The 22,978-nt window shown below is 38.4% G+C and overlaps 1 protein-coding gene across 1 annotated transcript in view; it reads right to left on the reverse strand.

The window, feature by feature from the left end:
- The window catches only part of ANLN (anillin, actin binding protein), a gene marked incomplete at both ends in the record, with an annotated part of 54,715 nt that extends 31,987 nt beyond the window's left edge, over positions 1-22,728 (reverse strand). The window contains 7 exons of the mRNA XM_080701822.1: positions 1,377-1,484; positions 2,183-2,373; positions 7,370-7,598; positions 9,923-10,293; positions 13,517-13,825; positions 17,260-17,413; positions 22,711-22,728. Of these exons, the coding sequence (XP_080557948.1) occupies positions 1,377-1,484; positions 2,183-2,373; positions 7,370-7,598; positions 9,923-10,293; positions 13,517-13,825; positions 17,260-17,413; positions 22,711-22,728 (1,380 nt within the window). The remainder of the gene's footprint in view (positions 1-1,376; positions 1,485-2,182; positions 2,374-7,369; positions 7,599-9,922; positions 10,294-13,516; positions 13,826-17,259; positions 17,414-22,710) is intronic.
- Positions 22,729-22,978: the final 250 nt, after the last annotated feature.

A 22,978-nucleotide genomic window follows, 5' to 3' on the forward strand; every position in this document is an offset into this window, starting at 1 on the left:
AGTTTACATATTTTCATCATGATATCTATGGGGAGCTCTCCAGGATTTTATACAAATGAACTCACAAGTTATTTACCTTTAAAAAATATTGCTCTTGCTGGGCGTGGTGGCACACGCTTGTAATCCCAGTACTTGGGAGGCTGAGACAGGAGGATTGCAAAGGTTTGAAGCCAGCCTCAGCTACTTAGTGAGGCTCTCAGCAACTTAGTGAGAACCTGTTTCCAAATAAAATAGAAAATAGGTCTGGGAGTGTAGCCCGAAGGTAGAAAGCCTGTGGGTTCCACCGCCAGTACCACCAAAAAAAAAAAAAAGCTCTGGCAGCCATGAGTGAAATGGATTGGAAAGTAGCCAGACAAAAAGTAGGTGTCCAATATGAAGCTATCATAGTAACTATGTTAACATAATGGCAGAGGAAAAATAGGGAAGGCGAGCAGCTTGGAGACGGATTGAGAAAACTAATCGCTGATGTGTCTACTTATATGCATGTTTATAAAGGGCAAGCAGATGAGAAGGCACAGTAAATAAGAGGAAGGAGCCAAGGAAGAACTCTGATTATTTTAGATGATGAACTACCAGGGAAAGCCACAGGGAAGACAGAGACTACGAGCAAAGGGCATTGCAGAAGACTCTATTAGCCACCGGAGCTTAAGAGTTCAGGAGCAGGAGAGCATGGCACAGTGGAGCATCAGTGACATTTCTGTGCTTGGGCTGAATCTAGATATGAGGACAGGGATGTTCTGTGGCAAGTGAGAAGAAAAAATATTGAGGCCAGAATGATAGTAAATACTGCTTGTTAAGTAAGAGAACTAATAAAAAACAAAATCAAGTAGATCTTCCTCAAAGAACACTGACTGCATTTATTATTCTTTCACTTTCTATTGGTCCCTACTGTAAATGGAATTCAATTAGCTGAAAATATATCCTAACAATACTTCATACACAGTAGGCACATAAATGAAATAGAAGATAATTTACATTTATAAGTAAAAATTTTTGGAGGCTGATTTATGAAATTCAGCAAGAATAAAGAAATTTGACAGTCTGTTAACTTGAAAGGTTGCAAGTATAGTATTTTGAAAAAGGTAAATAGTGATCAATGAAAAAAATGGATTCTGAAAAACATTTTCAACACATCATCTAAGGGGAATATAAGAACAATCTGATAATGAATAATGAAATTTTTAAAGTTATCAGTGAATATCAGTGGAGTTCCATTGAAATGGAAAAATACCCTAAGAAAAGCAATTATACACATTTAAGGAGCTTATTAATTTAACAGAAAAGTGTTTTAAAAATAGGTTTACAATACAGTACTACAAATCAGATCCCAATATGACTTTGATAACAAGTTAATTTTATATTTCTTTTTTGCATACCTGCTTGGTTTCTAGCTGTTTGCTTCTTGAGTTTTCCCCTTTTTCTGCACTCCATAAATTGCCCTTGTCAAATCGGCCACGAAGACATGCTAGTTCTTTTTCACGTTCCTAAATCCATCAAAAGTAGTATTTTACACAAGAGCCAGTAGCATATTTAAGAATAATATACAGAGCCAGGCGTGGTGCGCACGCTTGTCATCCCCGCACTTGGGAGGCGGAGGCAGGAGGATCGCGCAGGTTCGAAGCCAGCCTCGCTGGCTTAAGAGACCCTGTTTCCAAATCAAAATATAAAAATCAGTCTGGGAGTGTAGCCCAGAGGTAGATGGGTTTCCAGGAACCCCAGTACCACCAGAAAAAAAAAAAAAAAAGAATAATATACAAACACTACTAAAACCTTCCTTGCCTTCAGTTTTATTTTATTTTTGTGGTACTGGGGATAGAACCCAGGGGCATTCTACCTCTCTGCTACACCCCTAGCCCTATTTTTTTATTCTTTATTTTTGAAACGAGGTCTCACTAAGTTGCGGAGGGCCTCACTAAGTAACTGAGGCTGTCTATGGACCGCAATCCTCCGGTCTCAGCCTCCCGAATGTTGGGATTACAAGCATGTGCCACCACACCAGCGTTGTCTTCAGTTTTAAAATTTAAAAGTTCACAAGGGATTGGGATAATATTTCCAATGTGCAGTAATGATATGTAGAAACAAAATACTATTTACCTCAGTCAAAAAGACCAGAATCAGAATTCACATTTTTTATTTCTAGGTTCCATGCTAAGACTATAATGTTAAATGGGACAAGCCATACCTGCTTGAGCTGTTGTGCTAAGTGGGTAGTAGATGAACATGCGTTTTGCTTAAATAACCTTTCTTGGATAGCCTTTGTATTTGGAGTGATAATGGGAGTTCTATGGGGTGTGCTATGAGCTGGACTTTCTTTGCTATGTTCTTGACAACGCTCTCCAAAGCGTTCTAGAAAAGGCTTAATTCCTCTTCCTCCTATAGACAAAACACACATTTTTTTGGAGGTTATTCAAAATAATTATAATTTCTATGAGAAAAGTTATAAAATTTATAACACTACAAAATACTTTGATTCTATTAGAAATATTTATTCATAAAGAAAACAATATGAAAAGTTTTTTTCAAAATTCCCAGAATTCTCTTTAATTACATACCCTAAAACTTACAGTATTTAGTTCTTAAAAAAAAAAAGTTAGGGCAAGAGATGTGAGCCAGTGGTAGAGCACTTGCCTAATATGTGTGAGGTTGTGTTCAATTCCCAGGATCACAAGAGAAAAAAGGTAATAATTTTATGAAGGTAGAGTAAAAGGAGAACAGGGATTAGAAAACTCTCAAACTAAACAATAAGAATTTAAGTGATTAGAAATTGACTATATATCTATTCATAATCTACCTTGACAAGTAAGTGTCCTAGCCATGATAACTTCTAACTTCTTACATTTCTACAATTCAACTTATTTTATCTTGTTTTGGGGAAGTCTAATATTTAAAATCTGAAAATTTTTCCTTTTTTCTCCCTCAAAAGAAAAATTATGGATTATTTATCTCATCAGAGTGATTTCTTGATTTTACAAAGTACTTATTTGAAATGTCTTGATTTTGAAAAATGTCTTGATTTTACAACAGAACTTAAAAGAGTATAAAGTACATTTGTAAGTAGGGAAATGGGGTATATATCACCCCCCCACATCAATAGAACTTAAGGTTGTATTATATGAAAATAGAAATGTCCATTATCAGAGGTTGGCAAATACTTCCTTGAAGAAGGCCGACAATAAATATTTCATGCTTTGCAACCAGCCTCTGTCACAATTGTTCAACTCCGCACTATAGCATGTACAAATAGGAAGGGAAGAACTAAAACTAACCCTATTTGCAGATGACATATCATACTTAGAAGACCCAACAAAGTATGATTAGACCCCAAAAGGGTCATAGAACTAATCAAATCCAGCAAAGTGGCTGGATACAAAATCAATTTTTAAAAAATTAGAAGCATTCCTATATACTAAACATGAATCCACTGAAAGAAATCCAGAAAACACTTCCACTCATGATATCTCCCCTCACAAATAAAATACTTAGGAATGAATCTAACCAAGGACATAAAAAACTTCTAACAAAGAAAATTATAAAACACTTAAAAAAGAAACTGAAGAAGCCCTTAGAAGATGGAAATACTTTCCATGCTTTTTGATAGGTAGAATAAATATCAAAATGGCCATTCTTCCAAAAGCGATCTACAGAATCAATGCAATACCCATTAAATTACCAAGATCATTTCTCACAGACAGAAAAAAAATCTGTCCTTAAATTCATTTGGAACAACAACAACAACAACAACAACAAAAAAAAAAGAATAGGCAGTCATTCTCAGCAACAAGAACCATGCAGGAGGCATCACAATACCTGACTTCAAACAATACTACAAAGCCATAATAATAAAAACAGCAGAGTATTGGCACATAAACAGACACATAGACCAATGGAGCAGAATAGAAGACTCAGAAACAAATCCACATGCTTACGGCCAACTAATTTTTGACAAAGGGGCCAAAAACATAAACTGGAAAAAAGATAGCCTTTTCAACAAATGATGTTGGAAAAACTGGCTAGCCATATGCAGAAAAATGAAATTAAACCCCATTTTCTCACAGAGTCAATTCAAGATGGATCAAAGACCTGGAAATTAGACCAGAGACCTTGCAGCTACTTGAAGAAGACATTGGTCCAACACTTCAACACACAGGCCACAAGTATAAACTTCTCAAAAAGACCTCAAAGGCACAAGAAATGAAAAGTGGGATCACTATATGGGAATGCATTAAAGTGAAGAGCTTCTGTAAAGCAAAGGAAACTATCAAGAACCTCATCAGAGAGCCAATAGAATAGGAAAAAACTTTTGCTAACTTCTCCTTCAAGAGAGGACTAATATCTAGAATATACAAAGTACTCAAGAAACTCACCATTAAGAAAACAAATAACCCAATCATAAAACGGGCAACTCAACTAATAGACACTTAGCAAAGAAGAAATACAAGTGGCCCCAAAATGGTCAATATCCTTAGCAATCAGAAAGATACAAATCAAAACTATCCTGAGATTTCACCTAACCCCAATTAGAATACCAATCATTAAAAACACAAGCCAGGCATGGTGGCCCACACTCGTAATCCCAGCATTTGGGAGGCTGAGACAGGAGGATCACAGTTTGCAGACAGCCTCAGCTACTTAGTGAGGCCCTTTGGAACTCAGTGAGATCCTGTTTCAAAATAAAGAATATAAAATAGGGCTGGGGTGTAGCTCAGAGGTAGAATACCCCTGGCTGCAATCCCCAGTATTGGGAGAAAACACACACAGACACATACACACATACATACATACACACACAAAAATAAATAAATAAATTAATTAATAAATACCAACAAATGCTGGTAAGGATATGGAGAAGTGGGAACTCTAATACACTGTTGGCGTTAGAACAGTATGGAGGATCCACAGAAGAATGGTAATGAATCTACCATATGATCCAGCAATACCACTTCTGGGAACCTACCCAAAGGAAAGGAAATCAAACTACCAGACTAATGCATTAGCATTTGTGTTCATAGCTGCATAATTCACAACTGCTGAACTATGGAACCAGCCAAAATGTCCATCAACAGATGAATAAATTACCAAACTACAAATTTACACAATGAAATTTTACTCAGTCATAAAGAAGAAAATTATGTCATTTGCAGAGAAATGGATGGAACTGGAAAACGTTACGCTAAATCACACTAGTCAGTCACAAAAAGTGAAAAATTAGATGCTCTCCCTAATATGTGGAAGCTAGGGAGAAAATGGGACTTAGGAGGGACTCTAGACAAAGAAGGAGAAACCTAAGATGAGAAAAGTAGTAGACCTAACTGAGGGGGTTGGAAGGGGGAAAGGAAACTCTAATGTACATGATGTACATTCACAAACACATCAAAGTCAATCCCTAGGCAGAACTTGGGAAGGACGGAAGAGGGAGGGAATGGGGTGGGAAGTGGGAAAGGACTACAGGAGTGATGTGTGCACGTATGCCTCTACCATCTTGTACCTCATTAAGATGTATGATTACAATGCACCAATAAAAATAAATGAAAATTAAAAAGAAGTGCAATGTCCCTGAATTCAATCCCTAGTAACACACACACACACACACACACACACACACACAAACACACACACACACACACACGGCACAATTTCATGATGTATCTCAGTTTATTCTTACTCTAGTTTATCTGGAAAATGGTTACTAATTTCTGCTTACTCTATAACTAACTGCTTCCCCACTCTCAGTTCTCTACCTTCTTTTCTTTTATGATAAACTAGTTTCTGGAAAGATTATATTTTCAGGAATTTCCAGTGAAAAGAATATAGTTCAAAGTGTTACCATAAGCTGGGTGTGGTGGCGCACGCTTGTAATCCCCGCGCTTGGGAGGCTGAGACAGGAGGATCGCATGGGTTTGAAGCCAGCCTCAGCTACTTAGTGAGGCTCTCAGCAACTTAGTGAGACCCTGTTTCCAAATAAAATATAAAAAAGGTCTGGGAGTATAGTTTGGAGGTAGAAAGCCTCTGGGTTCCACCCCCAGTACACCAAAAAAACAAAACAAAACAAAACAAAACAAAACAAACAAACAAACAAAAAAACCCCAAAGTATGACCATAGTACAGTAGTACCAAAGTATGACAATACATCTGTACCATACTTTCTAGTTCAGTGTTTCTCAACCAACATGTGAAATATGCCACAGATATGTCATCACGAGTAAGAGGCCATTTCATGGGACACCAGTTACTATGGTAAGAAATCCACCATCTTTATATACATTCACACGCGTGATGGCAACTGGGAGTGGAGTCATTTGCACATTCACTTCCCTCTGCTGCTGGTGACTTCATAGTAGACTGAGAAGCATGCTTTGCATACACGATTACAATAATGGTTCTCCATTATGCTCCTAAAATATGATTTCTAGTTGTATATACTTTTCTGCATCAAAAAATATTTTTACAAGTATCTACTATAAGCCAGGCATGGTGGCGCACACTTGTAATCCTAGCATTTGGGAGGCTGAGACAAAAGGATTGTGGTTTGTGGACAGCCTCAGCTACTTTGCAACTCAGTGAGACCCTGTTTCAAAGTAAAGAATAAAAAGAGGGCTGGGGGTGTTGCTCAGGGTGGTGCCCTAGGTTTCATCTCTAGTACCACACACACCAAAAATATCTACTATAGTCATCCTAGAAAAAGCATCTTTAAGCTATTAAAATGTAGCACATTAGCCAGGCATGGTGGCACACGCTTGTAATCCCAGCATTTGGGAGGCTGAGACAGGAGGATCAGAGTTCGCAGACCGCCTTAGCTACTTAGTGAGGTCCTTTGCAACTCAGTGAGACCCTGTTTCAAAAATGAAGGATAAAAAATAAAAAATAGCTCTGTAGCTCAGAGCTAGAATGCCCCTGAGTTCCATCCTCAGTACTTCAAGAAAAGGGGAAAAAAAAGTAACACATTAAGCCAGGTAGGTGGCCCATAACTGTAATCCTAGTATTTGGGAGGCCAAGACAGGAGGATCACAGGTTCAAGGCCAGCCTCAGCAACTTAGCAAAGGCCTCAGCAACTTAGTAAAACCTGTTTCAAAATAAAAAATAAAGTGTGGTTGGGGGTATGCCTCAGAACTAGAATGTCCCTAGGTAATATTCCCAGTATACCACCCTCCAAAAAAGTAACATATTAAATACTTTGGCCAGTAGTTGGCTAGTCTATCCTAATGAGTATTCATTCAATTAATTAAAGCTGAAAAGAAGTCTCATTTAGAACATCTGAGTACTTGCCTTGGCAAACCAACACTATTATCATTCAATATTAAATATTTAAAATTTGAGAATAAGTATCTTAAAATTACTTGGCAGTAGCTTTAGATTTTTTAAAATTCATAACCTGGTGTTGTTGATTTGTCTTTGGACTGAGATTGCAGACATATTTCTCTATTTACTTCTTCTTTGGATGGAACCGTCTGGGATGAAGTTGACTTCCCAATTGTTTTTGAGACCTCTGTTTTCAGAGGACTAACAGCAGTTTTTTGAAGCAATTCAGAATCTCGTACTTGACAATTTTTAGCGGCGGTGGTGGAGGCAGCAGAAGCCTTCACTGGGGAAGAAGTAGCTTTCTGAAACACAACACGCAAATAATAACATTCATCACACCTTCACACACCCACCACAACAAATTCAGATCTTGTTTACTTGGTACCTTTTTGTAGGACTTATGAAAACAAATCTTGCTCTCTACTAGAGCAAACTTGAATGGTTTGAAAGATGCTTTTATTAAAATTATAACATGAGCAGGGCGCGGTGGCACACGCTTGTAATCCCTGCGCTTGGGAGGCAGAGACAGGAGGATCGCGCGGGTTCGATGGTTAAGAGACCCCACTTCCAAATTTTAAAAAAAGTATAAAAATAGGTCTGGGAGTGTAGCCCAGAGGTAGAAGGGTTTCCAGGAACCCCAGTACCGCCAAAAAAAAAAAAAAAAAAAAAATTATAACATATAGTTTAGTCTGTGCTGTGGATTTCCAAAGTAGGCAGTGTAACCCGGGACGGTGCCAGGATGAAATAGAGATACATAAAAGAATGCAAATTTACCACTGAATCTTTGTTGCTTACAGAAGGTAGGTTTCCAGGGGGGAACTGTTAATTTTTTTTCCTACAAAGGGGCCAGTACACCGGGTAAGTCTGGGAACCTCTGAATATTGAGGGTAAGTACGTACTGGGGTAGGGTTGTCATAGCCAGGCATGGTGGAAGATGCCTGTAACCACAGAAGTTGGCAGGAGGGTAAGTACGTACTGGGGTAGGGTTGTCATAGCCAGGCATGGTGGAAGATGCCTGTAACCACAGAAGTTGGCAGGACTCTCAGCAACATAGCGAGACCTTGTTTCCAAATAAAAGATAAAGAGGGCTAAGAGTATAGCTTGGAGGCAGAATGAATGGCCCTGGGTTCAATCTATGGCACCACATTAAAAAAAATCATATAACTGCATTAGTACTTTTATTAAATTTTAACCACATTAGACAAAATTACATTTCTCTTGTATTTTAAGTAAGTTAATATCAATTCAACGAAATCTAGGTTGATTAGCCCTTATATGTTTATTTCAAATTTTATATTTTTGCACATTCTGGAAAATTTGTAATGTAGTATCTTGGTAACTGGATTCAACTCTAAACACAAAATTCAGAGGATATAGTTTAGTGATCGAGTATTTGCCTAGCATCCCAATGCCATGAGTTCGACCCCTAGCAACCCTCACCAAAAAAAGAAAACCAATAAACATAATAGCCTGAAGGTAATTTTATACAATACTTTTAATGATTTCATACATGACAGAAATTTTCTTGGTGTGGAATTTTCTACCTGTGGTATCATGTCAGTGCTCAGAAAATTTAAGATTTCAGATTATAGATGATCAAGCTATAGTATTATATACTTGATAACTATTATAGTAAATTATTAAATACTTATGATGTAGGCAGGCTAAGGGCTAAGTACTTTGTGCATATTACCTTATTCAGCGTTGCCAGTAATGCTTTAATCCCTATTTTACATATAGAAAAATAAAGCTTCGTAAGATTAAGTAATTTGTAAAAAGGCACACTTCTAATTGTATGGCAGAGCTGGGACTGAATACAGGTATAATTCCAAAGTCTCTATACCAAAAAAACCATGGTGGTGATACATGCAATTAAGTTTCAACCATTTCAATTTCATAAGGATAAACAGAAGTATCATCACACCTGATACACTTCCTTTTTTTTTTTTTTTTGCAGTACTGGGGGGGGGGTGATGGAATGCAGGGGCTTTCTAAATTTGTGCTACACTCTCAGACCTATTTGATTTTGAAACAGGGTCTCACTAAGTTGCTGAGACCTCACTAGGTAGCTGAAGCTGGCTTTGAACCTGCACGATCCTCCTGTCTCAGCCTCCCAAGTACTGGGATTACAAGTGTGCGCCACCATACCAGGCCTGACACATCTGTTTGGCAATTTATCTTCCTGAAGGCAACAATGGCCACTAGTTTATTATGTCTTTTCAGAAACATTCAATATCTTATATTTATACATATCCCTAAAGCATACTAATGGAGGAATTAATTTTCAATGCCCCCTCCATCAATAACCAAGAGCCTCCATAATTCCATTCTGATATGCTTTGGATTTACATTAAACTAGTGTTAGTTCAGATATAAAATGTTTAATTTATTTTGGATAAAGTTACCAGGCTTAAGATTTTCATATTAGTTTTATGAATTACTTATTACAATAATAAACATAATTATAATGTTTACATTAGTTTTATGAATTTTATTTTTAGTTTATAAAAGCAGGATTTTAAAAATACATATAAATATACCATAAAATATCAATATACATATGTAGTCATTACCAGGCATAACAAAAAAGAAAAGTTTTCCAAAGATCAAAATGGTTCTGACTCACCAAAGAGCTGGAGATTGAAGCTTTCACCAAAGGCGCATCAGCAGCACTTGAAGACGGGGCTTTATTCAAAGAGGCCTCAGCTTCGCTTTGGGAACAGCATGCAGCTTCCTGCTTAACACTGGTGCTATTGATCCTAGCAGATGCTCCACTTGCAGAGGGAAATTTGGATAAACAAGTGGTACCAGGCTGCTCTTGTACACTGTTTTGCTTTGCAGATGAGTGACTTACATCATCTTCCCAGGAGCAAATAGTTGCAGCGAGGTTGGCCAAGCGGCCCCTCCTCCCAACTGGGGCTGCTGATACATCTGAAAGGGCTGGCTTGGGAGGGGAAACCACCTTTTCCTCAGATGGCGAGAAGAGTGAACCATCATCTAAAAACAATGAAAAAAAATTTAAGACCGTGTTCTGAAGTTATATATTCATTCTCTCTACAGATAGAAAGATGATAGATAGATGATAGATAGGGTGACAGAATCACTTGATACAGAACTTTAAAATGAGATTAATATATTTAAAAACCAGTAAAAAAGTTCTTATATGCATGAAATACCAGGCTACTTAAATTTGACAATCTTTTTAAATCAAATGATACTTAGCCCAAATTTAAAAACACTATTAACATCTACTTTTTTAAATAGTTTGATAAATCATGAATGTTGCAAGATAACATATGTTTATCTTTTAAAATTAATTCATGATGTTATAATACTGCCACAATTTAAGATTACATATCCCACAGAAGCTTTGTTTTAAAAATGAATTAGACCAGTGCCATACAACAGAGATTTCTATGATGAAATTCTCTATCTATGCTTTTTAATATTAAATCACTGGCCACATGTAGCTGCTGAGCACTTGAACTAAAACTAAATTTTATTTCAATTAATTCAAATATAATTATATAGCTAGTGACAATACGTGGAAAGCACAGGGTTAGACCAAATCAAGTTTTGTCCCACAATTATTTCATTTGGAGATAAATCCCAATTAGTGATGCATAACTGACGAAGGATCCAGCACATACACACAAAGAATTAGTATAAACGGAGGCCAAAGCTCACATTTTGTATTTAACAAATTCAATCCAGGGAAGAGCTTTTGACCCTCTGTCCAAGGTTTCTAGCCGCAGCTGAATTTCCAGTTTTACCCCTCCAAACTTCTTAGAGAACTTGCTTCAGATCCCTCTTCCTCCCTACAGATTCTTTCTTCTCTACACATATATTCCTCCTTTTCATCTCAAAAATAAAAATGAACACCCTCTATCAACGCTGCGCTCTTTAGCTACTGCTCCTCCCTGCCTGATACAAGCCATTCAGCTCGCCTTTGCCCTCAACACCGCCCTGATGTGGCTTTGCTACTGTCACTTTCTGCCAGTGCCCACTGTGCAAGCCTGGAATTTCTTGACATTTCTAAAATACATCACTCTCTTTTCTCTCTTTCTCTCTTTCTTTCTTTTCTTTTTCTTTTTGGCAGTACTGGGGATGCATCCCAGAGGCATTATACCTCCAAGCTGCACCCCCAGCCCTATTTTTTATTCTTTATTTTGAAACAGGGTCTCACAGAGTTGCAAAGGGCCTTGCTAAGTAGCTGAGGCTGTCCACAACTGTGATCCCTCCGGTCTCCGCCTTCCAAATGCTGGGATTACAAGCGTGTGTCACCTTGCCCGACTTCCCTTTTCGTTTAATGGATCATCTCTATGAGCTGATCTGTCTTCATAGACTAAACTTCATGATCTTCCAACAGCCAGCCAGTTCTTCTTGGCTCTTTCACAGGTATCCCAAATAGTATATCTAAAGTTGAAATTACGCTAACATAATCTTCCTCCTCTGAGTAAATGACTTTAACTACCCAGGCCCTGAAACCAGAAATGTGGCTCCACCCTCACTTCCCTCAGGCTCTGCCCACTAGTCATTAAGTCCTATAGATTCTTTCTCCTACTCCCAACTCTACCTTCCCCTCTTCACTTCCATAGCCCTTTATCATTGTGCACGCACACGACGGCATTAGCCTTCTAATTGGGGTTCTTGCTTCAAATCTTTGCCCTGTTCAAATCCTCCAGTATTCTGACGCCAGAGTGATCTTTCTAAAATATCTGCATGGTTTAAATTCTCTTATTACCTCCCTACCCATCACCTCCTGGCTAAATCCTGGACCCTGTTTTTTGTTTTTTTGCAAATCTTTCTCTTGCTTTTCTACCAAATGTGCTATATATAAACATACAAAACCACCAACTCTTTATACAAAGTCCATTTTATTTACCTCTGCTTTTTATATATTGTTTTTTCTGCTTAGAGTAGCTACATTATCTAAAGCCAGCTGTCCTTCAAAGGATGGCCTACTGGCCTTGGCTTCCTCCAGAAAGCTTCCCATGATATCCTTTACAAACCTTTGCCATTCTCCTTAAAATAAGCCCTGTCTCTAAGCAGATGACAGCTTTATTATAATGTTAAGAAATGTGCTTAATAGACCACTCTGGCTCCTCCAATTTTTCTCTGTCAAAAAGACAAACTTCAGATAAGTTATACTACTGGTATAAGTCCTCAAACATATGAACTGCTTCATACCCATCGTCCTGTTCAGCATTCACTAAGCCACTTGTTACACGGATTCACAAGTTTTATTTCTTAAAATCAGAAAAGATATGGTGTCTTAATGGTGTCCATGCTGAATTAGGCATTTGTTAGCATTTGTTTTCAAAATGTTCAACATCACCACAATGCCTTATGCTCTACAATGTTTTGGATCCTGGTTGTTCTTTTGACCATGTGTTAAGCCACAACCCACTTTTTTTGTTTTTTAATTAAGAAAATCTGAACTCTACTACCCAGAGATATTTCTCATAAAATGAAACATTCATCTGTTCAGGCCTACTTACTCATTATACTTCTCAGACTTTTTAAAGGAAAATAGCTAATCTCACCCACTATGTAAATAAATAGGTTATTAATTGATACTATAAACTACCTGTAATCTCTTATATGCCAAAAATTTATTGGGCAGGTCAAAGCAATTCACCCTAGGACTCCTAGGGTGAATCCATAAATGAAGACTTACTGAATATAGAGCAAAAGGTCAGAACTCCTAGTAATACTGAGTATAGTTTGTTCTTTACATCTTTCATTGCAGAGGATCTAATTCAGTTATGAAGTGGGGTTTCTGTGAAGTAGTTCAAGAACCTCATCATCATCTACTTTAATAAGAACATATTCAACTTATAAACATACTATTGGTATACAAATTGTTTGTAAGCACAGGATATTCTGCATATAGATTAAAACAAAAGAAATTACCTAGCACATGTTAACTAATAAAATTCTCAGTGTACCACATTAAATCTTGTTGAAAGATTTAAGCCAGGCATGGCGCACATGCTTGTAATCCCAGCATTCAGGAGGCTGAGACGGGAGGATCACGCAGGTTCAAAGCCAGCCTCAGTTACTTAGTGAGGCCCTTTGCAACTCAATGAGACCCTGTTTCAAAATAAAGATAAAAAGTAGGATTTGGGGGTGTCGCTTGGAGGTAGTATGCCCCTAAGCTGTATCCCCAGAACTGAAAAAAAAAAAATTTATGAACCATAACCCGTTTCATTTCTACCTGTCATATCACTGTCCCAACGGCGCCGTTGCTCTGCAAGCTTTTGCATACGTGTTTTAACTGAGGAGGCTGAGGTTGCTTCCAGTCTTGGGCTCAGCCCTCTTCCTGTGCCCAGCAGTGATTCTGGGGCAGCCACAGAATCACTAAGAGCAGCTGGTGCTTGTGGCTGCACCTGAGGAGACACAGGACTTGGAGAAGATTTTGTAGTACTTGACTCAAATGGTTGTTTATTTTCCAAGTTAGAAACTTCTACTTCAGTGTTGTCAGAACAACGTTTTTTGGATGGTGATGGTTTTGTACAAGATTTCTCTAGATTGAAAAGAACAACAGCGACAAAAAAGATATAAAGTTTTATAAGTTATCACAGCATAAAAACAAAGGAAAATGTGAAAAATTAATAAAACATTATGAGTCTAATACTCTAAATACTTGTAATTGCAACAAGATATATGTAAAGACCCCTCTCTTTCAGTAAGTGAGGAATCTGATATGAAAGACTTTTTTTTTCAGGGTCACAGACTTTAATGTAGTGCACTCCCAGGCGTGCTCTCGTCCTCAGACTTTCATGATTTAGAAGATGCAGACGTTATTGCCTAAATATTACTCTATATCCTTCTTCCCCCCTTGAAAGACTTTTTAATTGAACAGGTAATTTATGGTTTAAAAGATCAATGAAAAGAATTTTAAGTAACATTCTCAAGATGTATGTAAGACAATAAGAAATGAAAGGCACAAGCATACAGAATAAGCAAGATATTCTAGGGAATTTTAAAGATCACAAGCCAAATCATCTCATTTTTAGAGAAGAAAAATTAAGCAAGACAAATTAAATTACCCACCTAAAGTAAAACAGCTAAGGGCAGAAAATAGGTTTAATGATGATTTGAAAAAATTATTTGTTTGGGGGGTTTTGTTTTGTTGTATTGGTGATTGAACCCAGGGTCATGCTACCAATGAGGTACACCTTTAGCCCTTTTTATTTTGAAACAGGGTTTTGCTAAGTTTCTTTCTTTTTTTTTTTTTAAGATTTAAAGTTTATTAGAAAGATAGAAATACAGAAAATAGAAATACAGCTCCACACCAGACTGGCATGGAGGGGTGACTCGAAATGAATACACCTGGGTTTTGCTAAGTTTCTATGCACTGGTTTGAACCTGGGATCCTCCTCTCTCAGTCTCCCAAATACTGGGACTACAGGCATGCACCAGGATGCCTGGCTTGAAACAATCTTTGATGGATAATAACTAATAAGCAAACGTAGAAGGGCATGTGGCTTGAGATTTAGAAGATAGCAAGGAGAATAAGCCACTGAATTATCTAGTCATTATCAAACAAATTCATTGAGCCATTTACAGTGGTATATACTTATAGCCCTAGTACTTGGGAGACTGAAACAGTTGGATTGCAGGTTTGAGGCTAGTATCAGCAACTTAGAAAGACTATGTTCCAAAATAAACAAATAAAAACGACTGGGAGTGTAACTCAGAGGTAGGAACCCCTTCCCCAGGTTCAATCTTCAGTACAAAAAAATAAAAAAGCAAAAAAAAAAAAAAAATCAATACAGATATTTAACATTTTAATGCACCTCTGGAATAAAGCAAGAAACTCCTACAGAAAAAGAAGCTTTCCAAACAAAAGGCATATTACTCCTACCCAGGAATGTGTTTCACTGTACCCTCTGAAAAATTAATATTTTAAAAAGTAGCTTTGAGCCGGGCGTGGTGCCACAGCATATACCTGGAAGCTGAGACAAGAGGATCACGGGCTCAACACCAGCTTCAGCAACTTAGCTAGGCCTTTAGCAATTTAGTGAAACCCTATTTCAAAAGTAAAAAATGACTGGGGGTATAGTTCAGAGGTAAAATGCCTCTGGGTTCAATTCCTAAAAACAACAACAACAACAACAACAACAACAAAACAGAGTAACTTCATATAAGGGAAGTTTCAATAGTATCTATCTAACCAAACGTTCTTTTCTGGCAATAACGAAAGGGATGTCATGACTGCTCATCAACACTGACCTAATTAAGTATCATGGAACTTTCTATTCTCTTGTAGCTAATTTATAGATCTATTTCTAGGAGTTCATCTAATCCTTTTAAGTGTTCCTATGTTAACATCCAACATCACCTTGAAACACAGAATTCTTCAAGATTATACTAAATACTTCCTTCTAAATATCAAAATGAAGCCAGGCGTTGTGGCACATGCTTGTAATCCCAGTACTTGGGAGGCGGAGACAGGAGCAGGTTCGCAGCCAGCCTCTGCTACTTAATCATGTCCTTTGCAATTTAGTTGAGACCTTGTTTCAAAATAAAGAATAAAAAATAGGGCTGGGGGTGTAGCTCAGAAGTAGAATTCCCCTGGGTTCAATCCCCAGGTACTGCAAAAATAAATAAATAAACAAATAAAATAAATAAATATCAAAATGAAAATCCAAACACTACCATTCAAGCATATAATACTCATTAGTACAAGCCTGTGAAAACAGAAGACCCTAGAGTGGGTCAGGTCTCTATCTTCCTGGCTGAATACCACATAATAAGTACATATCCCTCCCTTCAGAATATATAAACATATGCAAATAAATTATCCCTTTATGGTTAGCTTCCAAAAAACGGAGCCAAATCTGTGCCTTTGTCTGTTTTTTTTGTTTTTTTTTTTTTTTGGTGGTACTGGGGTTCCTGGAAGCCCTTCTACCTCTGGGCTACACTCCCAGACCTATTTTTGCATTTTTATTTGGAAACAGGGTCTCCTAAGCCAGCGCGCGCGGCTGGCTTCGAACCTGCACGATCCTCCTGTCTCTGCCTCCCAAGTGCGGGGATTACAAGCGTGCGCCACCACGCCCGGCTTGTCTGTTTTTTTTTTTTTTTAACACAGTTTTTATACTTTGTAATACTCTTTTTCTCTATATAGGTATTTTAAAGTATTAAGGATGATTATTATCTCCTGACTATTCCATAATTTAGGAAAAGACTAAGGCAGCTGGCCGATAGTGCCAGAATTCAGAAAAGAGTAAGACTCCAGGCAAGTTCGTTTTGGTGGGTGTGCATACACGTGTGTATGTGTTTGTCTTTTAATTCCACTTCTGGAACATTACAACCCAAACTTCAAACCCAGCTGGAGATAGTTGGTTAAACAGGCACAGAATGAAAAAGGTTCATTACACTTCAAATACTTGCAAGCAGTCTGTTTTGTTGTCTTCTTCATATCAGGGTCACACCATCTGAACTTAGCAGTCAGCTATTCTGGCACTCCTGCTGGGAAAACTTCACACTATTGTGTGCGTGCATGCCTGTGTTACTGAGGTTTGAACCCAGGGACACTGTGCCTGAGAAACACCCCCAGCCCTATTTTTATTTTGAAACAGAGTTTTAGTCAGTTGCCGAGGCTGGCTGAGAACCTGTGATCCTCCTGTTGCAGCCTCCCAAGTAGCGGGATTATAGGCATGCATCACCACACCCAGCTTCTATTCTTTATTTTTCTTTCCTTGAGGTTTTAAAGAACAGAAGAAAAATAAAGTTCAATAAACGACTTTAAAATGCCTTTTAAAAGAAAATGGTTCTAATCTGAAAGGTTCTAGTCCTAATATAACCACCCTGAAATAGAAGGCAATTCTTGCCCCACCCCCAGGCTATTAGTCTCCTAAAGAACTTGGTTCTATGTGAACAATGAAATATTTGTAAACTATGTCTTTCCAAAAAATGTAAACTTGACTTTTCCACAACAAAGTTATATTTTACCTTCACCACCAGATAGTGGCTGCTGGTTACTTGCTTCTGAAAGCGGCTCTCTGGTCCTCTTAGTGTGAGAGATAGACCTTCCTCCTGTTATGGGTCTCTCAGCCATTTTTCTCTGAAGATTCTCTCGCCTGGCACGAGTTCGTTCAAGCAGTTTCTAAATATATATCAGAGTGTTAAAACACAAGCTTAGTGAAAGGCTCACAAAATTTCAAGTGTTTTCTAAAGTCACCAATTGCTATGTATTTAACAGTTAAATACATTTCCAAAGTGAAATAATACATAATTAAGAGTTACAAAAATGAGCACTCCACCGACAAAATCATTACAGATTCAATATAAAAATTAAGAAGTAATAAAATGTGCAGTTACATAAGATTTTGAGTGGCCACAATTTATTTCTGCTCCCATCAAAAGATACAGTCTATTCTCCCACCCTTGTGCCTGAGATGACCCTTATCATTTGACTAATAAAATGTAGCAGAAATGATGTGCTATATGACCTCTAATCCTAGGCCTCAAGAAATCTTGTAATTTCTGTTTTTCCTTCCTTAAAACACTGCCCCATACAAATAAGCCACGTTAAGCCTGCTGAAACGTGGCTCAACCACCAGACTCACGAGCAAGGCTATTCTAGACTGTTCAGCTCCACAGAATTTGCCAGAAGACTAAGAAATCCTGCAAGGCCTTAGGGAAGATCAGCAGAATAGCCCAGCTAAGCCCACCACAAACTGCTAAACTGAATCGTAAGAAATAAAGCAGCTGTTGATTCAATAGGTTAGGCAGAATAAGGTCCCCCAAAGTTGTCTAATCCTCTGATCTTAAGATGTGTATGTATGTATAAAATGTGTTATATATACATATGCATACACACACATATATACATATAGATAGATATACTTTTAAAAAATAGCAAAAGGGACTTTGCTGATGTTACTAAGAATCTTGAGATGGAAAAGTTATCCTGGATATTCTGAGTGGGCCCAATGTAATTGCAATGGTCCTTAAAAGAGAAAAGGAGGCATGAAGTTAGGAGCCAGGAAAGATAATGTGATAGGAAGAGAAGTTAGAGTGATTGGTGGCTTTCAAGATGGATAATGGGGCAATGAGCTAAGAAATGCAGGGCGGCTCTAGACGTAGGAAAGGCCCCTACAGCCCCCAGGAGAAGCGAAATCTTGTCAAAACATTGATTTTAACTCCGTAAAATACATTTTGGACTGTAACCTACAGAACTGAAAGATAACAAATGTGGTAATGTGTTGCATCAGCAAAACCACCAAATATCACCACTAGGATTTAAGGTGGTAGCAAGCACCAAGAAATAACTTACATATCAATTGTTCCTTAAGACACTTCTAAAAGAGGAAAAAAAAGACTATACAAGCTTATATTTTATTTAAACATCATGTAATAAAACAGTTTTAAGTTTAAATCTTAGTCATACTATAAGATCCGCAATACTCTCCTTTTCCTGCTCTGAATCAATTGATATTCCTATTTGATTGAGTGTGGTATAAAACAATTTATTCTCTTTCAAATGTATACAGCTAAAGGATGGATGAATAACAGATTATTGCTGCCTTGCACATACAGATATAGAGAAGCGCAGACTGAAGAATTAAAGTAACTTTGACCTTTTTAATTCATTAATTAAAATAGAATAACCTTTTTTTTTTTTTTTTTGCAGTACTGGGGACTGAACCCAGGGACATTCTACCTCCAAGCTATACCCCCAGTCCTATTTTTTGTACTTTATGTTTAAACAAAGTCTCACTAAGTTGCGGAGGGCCTCACTAAGTAACTGAGGCTGTCAGTGAATCTGCGATCCTCTTTTCTCAGCCTCCCAAGTACTGGGATTACAAGCATGTGCCACCATGCCTAGCTCCAGAATAACAATTTTAAGAAATCTAACATGCAAAAGGAGCATAAAGTATATTTACAAGAGGGCACTGCTCTCTACTCTTCCTGAAGTGATTTATTTATTATTTATTTTTTATTTTTGTAGTACTGAGGATTGAACCCAGGGACAGTCTATCTCCAAGTTACACCCCAGCCCTATTTTTTTAATTAATTAATTTTTTTTTTTTTGTGGTACTGGGGATGGAACCCAGGGGCATATTCTACCTCTGAGCTACACCTCCAGCCCTATTTTTCATTCTTTATTTTGAAACAGGGTTCCACTAAGTTGCAAAAGGCCTAAGTAGTAGCTGAGGCTGTCCACGAACCTGTGATTCTCCTGTCTCAGCCTCCCAAGCCTGAAAATGATTTCTAAGTTAAACTTCACTGAAAAAAGTGACACTAAGTCAAAAGAGTAATTTATGAGACAAATGCCTTCCAGAACAAGACCTTCACCCTCTAGTAAGTCTCCTTCAACACACTAAAAGTGATTGTATTGTTAAATGAATTTATAAATTTTACATAATTTCCCCTATGATAAAATATGTCATTCTACAGACATAAAACTATCCTAATTTTATTCATTCATGGACAAGCCCAAATTCCATTATTATCACTTAGAATACTAGTGAGTCAGTATAGTTTCAGTTACTGGGAAGAATGGGTCACAACAAAAGAATGTGGTTTTGCCATTCAAACACACACAACTGTTCTATTGTTTGCACTGGATTAAAAAATTCCAAGATTAAAAAAAGTGAGTAGATTAGCAAAAAAAAAATCCCTATGCTGTAAAATAAAGCTAAAAATGTCATTAATTTAAAAGAAGTCACTAACAAAAGGTCATTAATTTAAAAGTCATATACCTAAAGTATATAAAACCAACTACATCATGTAAGGAATTTAAGGATTCATTTAAATGTGAGGTGCTTTTCTTCAAATAGCAGAACAAAAAGCAGAAAGCACTTCAATAACTAACATAACTGGGAAATAAGATATACATAGGAATGAATCTCAGGTAACTAAATTTATATCCCAAAACAATTTCTGCCACACACATACCAAATCATTTCTAAACTAAATATTTCTGGAAGAAATTTCTGATTTTCCTGCCTAATGAACTTATTCTTTTCAGTGTGCTCTAGCAGCTTTTCTCCCAATCAGCATAGAGACTCATTTAATTATGGAAAATGAGGGGGAAATTTCACTTAAAACAGTAGCAGCATTTTGCTTGTTCACTAATATTCAGTGTTCATGCACAGAGGGACTTAAGGTTATCTCACAATAAAAGATGCCTCTACAAAGTATTTTATTTATCTTTAAGAGAAAGGGTCTCCCTGTGTTGCCCAGGCTAGACCTGAACTCAGTGCTCACATGATCCCCTTAGCTCTGCTTCCTGAGTAGCAGGGAATTCAGGCACACACTGTGCAAGGCCAGGTATTTTAATTCATGAAGTTTACACCGAAACAGGAAACATTTCAACAGGGAAATGCATTCAATTGGTACATGGAGTAAATGAAAGTGAGATGAATTGTGAAAGGTGATTCATTCTAAGGAAAGGAGATCAAACTGCAAGTCTGAGGTTAAAGCAGAAAGGAGTGTGTCTGACAGTATCAGTGGCAGCAAGGAGAACCAACGAGAACAGTGTCCTTTGGGGAAGGGAGTTTAGGATGGCTGTACCTTTCTCAGTCAGAATTATCCATGACAATTAGGCCCAAATGTGCTGGAATTAATGTACTGAGATAATTCCTTTCCTGTGTTTGTAGGATAGCATTGGTTATGAGTCATCCTCGGAAGAATTGAGAAAATTGTCAATATTTTTGTGTGTTTCATGGTTTTAAGAAGAAACCTGATTAAGAAATCAATTTATATTCACTTTCAAAGTTTTTTTTTTTTTTTTTTTTTTTTTTGTTGTTGTTGTTGTTGTTGGCGGGCCCGGGGCTGGAATCCAGGGGCATTCTACTTCCGAGCTACATCCCCTGCCCTATTTTTTATTTTGAAACAGGGTGTCACTAAGTTGCGGAGGGCCTCGCTAAGTAGCTGAGGCTGTCAGTGAACCCCAATCCTCCAGTCTGAGCCTCCGGAATGCTGGGATTACAACATGCACCACCACGCCCTGCAACTTCAATGTTTTTTATGAATTTTATTTCACTGTGTAAAACGTTATGAATGCTATGATTAAGCACTTAAGCGTTGGAACCAATTCAGATAGTTCACTCATTACCAATTAAGGAAAATATTTCAAACTCTTATTCCAACGGCAACAGATAGAACTTTCCATGATATAATTCATACATAATAAACCAAACAGATTTCTGAGCATATTCTAAAGATTATCTAAATAGTTTCTTTTAACTGAGATTTGTACTAGATTCAGAATAACACTTTTTTTTTTCTTTTGTGGTACTGGGGATGGAACCCCAGGGGCATTCTACCTCTGAGCTACACCACCAGCCCGTTTTTTAATTCTTTATTTTGAAATAGGGTCTCACTGAGTTGCAAAGAGCCTCACTGAGTAGCTGAGACTGGCTCTGAACCGCGATGCTCCTGTCTCGGCCTCCCAAGGGCCTCAACTCTTTACTTTTAAACAGGGTCTCCCTAATACTACAGTCTCCAACCTGCAACATTCCTGTCTCAGCCTCCCAAATCCTAGGATTACAGGTGTTTGCCACCATGTCCAGCTCAGCATGACACTTTTCAGTAAAATAAAGTACAATTTTTCAGCTTCAAAATGCTTTGTTCCTGTCAGTTACTAATGAAAACACATAGTGCTGTCTTAAGGAATTCTATTCCTTTATAACTTTAAGTGACAAATATGTTTCTTGACCAGCTCTATTCTTTAATACAAATTTTAATCCTAAACCCTTTAATTGTAGAAACGGTTATTTGTAGAATTATAACTACACATCTCCCAAAAGAATGTTCTACTATCTTCATAGCTTTATAGGTTTTCAATCTAGTGGAGAGACACTTTTAGGCTGCAACTTGCACAGCAGCCTGAAGAAAGTGGAATAAAGAGAAAGGAACTGTCGTGGACTAGCAGGGTATGGGCAAACCAGCGACAGGAAATCCCTGAACGTGTCAGTGTACATTCTCAACGTGAAGCTAAAAATGGACAGATGACCACCACGACGTAACACATACTCTATTTCCAAAAAGCAAAAGGCAATCGAGGGATCACTGGAATGATACGCTCCAAAAACAGTAAAAAGCACTCCTCTGTTCTAGTTTTTCTTAAGTCACGGGCTAGTGATTTTGGGGTGCATACACGAGGATGGCTAGCATTGTTTCCTTCCAGCCAGTGTCCATCCCTGGAATGAAACTCGGCACTGCCGAGAGGGCAGGGGCCGGAGGGCGGCGGTCTCGGTCGGCAGCCGGCCCGCGGGGACGCAGAGGGAGGCCCCGGCACGCCGGCCGAGCAGTCGGGGGCCTGCGCGGGCCCCTCGGGAGCGGCGCCCGCACGCGCTGCGCAGGCGCACTCCGCTCGCTCCCGGCGGCGGCCAGCGCGGGCCGGGTGGGGCGAGAGGGGCCATGGCCGGCTGCGCCCGCGGGGCCGCTCACCTCTGTAAACGGGTCCATGGTCCCTGGCGCCGCGTGCGGACTACGAGACGGCGGAAACAGCGGCTCAAGTTCAGAAAAGGAAACGTGAGTCTGGATTCGGTGTCTCCTGGAGAAAGGAGTCCGGACCGGGGCGCTCCCGCGACCAGCCCTCCGCTCCCCTCAGCCTCCGCTGTCAAACCCGGCCTCCTTCGACGGTTCAAATTTGAATTTCAGCGCCGGGCGCGGCGCGCATGCGCTCGAGCGGGGCGGGGCGGGGCGGCCACGTGAC

The sequence above is a fragment of the Muscardinus avellanarius genome, assembly GCF_963383645.1.
Source record: "Muscardinus avellanarius genome assembly, chromosome: 9".
NCBI classification, from domain to species: domain Eukaryota; kingdom Metazoa; phylum Chordata; class Mammalia; order Rodentia; family Gliridae; genus Muscardinus; species Muscardinus avellanarius.